Source organism: Melampsora larici-populina, assembly GCF_000204055.1.
Source record: "Melampsora larici-populina 98AG31 unplaced genomic scaffold MELLAscaffold_15, whole genome shotgun sequence".
In the NCBI taxonomy this organism is placed as follows: Eukaryota; Fungi; Basidiomycota; class Pucciniomycetes; order Pucciniales; family Melampsoraceae; genus Melampsora; species Melampsora laricis-populina.
Window position 1 is genome coordinate 1,484,049 of NW_006768779.1, and position 2,288 is coordinate 1,486,336.

The window sequence follows — 2,288 nt, forward strand, 5'->3', positions numbered from 1 at the left end:
TCCTCAAGGGAACATATATGAGTGATACACCAGAGAGGGGTGGCGGAGCGGAAACCAGCGGGACAAATAATTGGATGGAAGGTCCGGATCCCCCAGAAAATCCAAACACCCGACCGGCAAAAAAGCAACCAAAGGGTAAGGCGAGAGCGAAATCTGTTGGCCCGATACAAATAAAACCCCTCACTCGCCAACAAGAGCAAATCAAGGTGGCGCAAGAGAAAGAGGCTGATGCTCAAGCTAGACTGCTGGAAGAGAGGGGGGCAAATGAGAGGGCAGCAAGGAGGATTCAGGAGCTAGAGAAGATGCTGAAAGAGAGAGATGAATCAGAAGGAGGTGGGGACAAAAAGGGAGAAGATGAAGAAGGAGGTAATGAAGATGGGTGGGGAGCGTTAGAAGGTGATGGAGATGGTACTCAACAGCATCAAAGGAATGACAGAGTGTGGGGTGGCGTAGTAATCAAAGAGCGTCCTAGAACCAGTCAAGGTACGACATTCCCCCCTAACCCTCCCGTTCCCTTCTATCCCTCTTCATTCCTCTCTGCGTACCAAATTCAAATCACTTTTGGAATACTTCCATCAGTGGAAATGCCTCTCATTTGGGAGATGAATCTAAAAAGGGGTCAATGGGACTGGGAGTTAATAAATCCTCCAAAAGGAATGCCTCTGCAGAGATGAACAAAGAGCAAAGACTAACACGTTGGTGTTGATCCTCTTAGTAGAACCAGTCGTGTTGACAGCTACGGAAAGAATGGCCAAAAGGATGGATGAGGAGATCGAACTGGCTTTCCAGAACCACAATCGAGAACTGTACAATGAGTTGGTGGAGGCAAAACAAGAGTGGACAGAGTTCAAAAACAAGAAGAATTCCCGGGGTGAGACTTCTGCAACGACTACTGTAGAATCCAAGTCAAAGAAGGTACAGGTAGACTCAGGGAAATTGCCCACCCATGTGTTAACCCCCCTTTTGAGATACTGGGCGTTGGTGATGAACAACCTGAACCATTACATTCCCCTGTCCATCTTTGACCCGGTTTGGCTACGCCAAGACATGAGCATTAAAAGAATACAACGGAGAAACTCTCAACCTTGAAAGGAATCTGTGTAAAGGCTTTAACACAATATAATAATGTTAGATCTCTCGAAGAGATCAAAATAAAGAAAGCAAACCTTTAACACAATATAATAATGTTAGATCTCTCGACAGAGAGTTGACTAAGCTCAAAGATATCAAAATAAAGAAAGCAAACCTGAAAGGTTTGATAAAAAGGAAAAGAAAACTTTAGAATTCTTTTTCCCCAAACGGTGAGGTATAAATTAAACAGAAACCATCACAGACACTAACACACACCTTTAACACAATATAATAATGTTAGATCTCTCGACAGCGAGTTGACTAAGCTCAAAGAGATCAAAACAAAGAAAGCAAACCTGAAAGGTTTGATAAAAAGTAAAAGAAAACTAAGAGAGAAAAAGATACGAGATAGAGAAAAGTAAAATCAAAGTATAAATGATGTGTATAAAAGTGGATATCAGTATCTGTAGATTTTGTAACACAACATAAAGAGAAAAAGAGAACTAGTTACCTTTAGAATTCTTTTTCCCCAAACGGTGAGGAAGAAGAAAACTAAAGGGGACAAAGTAGAGCGCACATATAAGAGAAAAATGACAATAGGGAAATTCAGACGCGACTTCTTCTTCACCAACCCCTGCATCAATCCGACTCGCTAACGCACTGCACAAGCATTCCACCCCTTTGTTCAACTAGCCATATTAATGCAAGCTAAGGTTAACACAACTGACAATAACCAAGTCGTTCAACTGAAAATACCTTGATGTTACCACAACCGTCTGATCATGACGTTTGAAGGTCTTGACTAACTTATTCCAATAAGCATAATGTCAACAAAATCGTCGGAACAAGGATGGCTGGATGGTGGCGTTTAGATATGATTTGGAAATGAGACAAGCTTACATGACTTTCAAGGTTGGACCTGACAGGAAGATGGCAGATATTGGAGTGAGAGCTTTGAAGGTTCTGAAAAGAGCCGAGAGAGAGACAGCCCAAAGAAACAATGACACCTTCTTGGACAACCCTTATGCGTTTGGAGCGGTGAAGGCAATGATTGACCCGGTTGACCAAGTTAACTGGGAGGGTAGGAAGGGAACGTGGTGTGACGCAGAGAGGCTAGAGGCAATGGAGCCCAAGTTGGAAAAAGTCGAAGCAACAAAGAGTACACAATCAGTACGATAGACACTCTGGGTCCAGGCTAGACACGATCCTCACTACCG

General features: G+C 43.1%; 1 protein-coding gene across 1 annotated transcript; it reads left to right on the top strand.

Annotated features, from left to right (window-relative positions):
• Positions 1 to 17: 17 nt before the first annotated feature.
• MELLADRAFT_62716 (uncharacterized protein) lies at positions 18 to 674 on the top strand (the record flags this gene model as incomplete). The annotated part of the gene is made up of 1 exon (XM_007409237.1): positions 18 to 674. One exon carries the CDS (start codon positions 18 to 20, stop codon positions 672 to 674), a length of 657 nt encoding a protein of 218 aa, XP_007409299.1.
• Between the last annotated feature and the right edge of the window lie 1,614 nt (positions 675 to 2,288).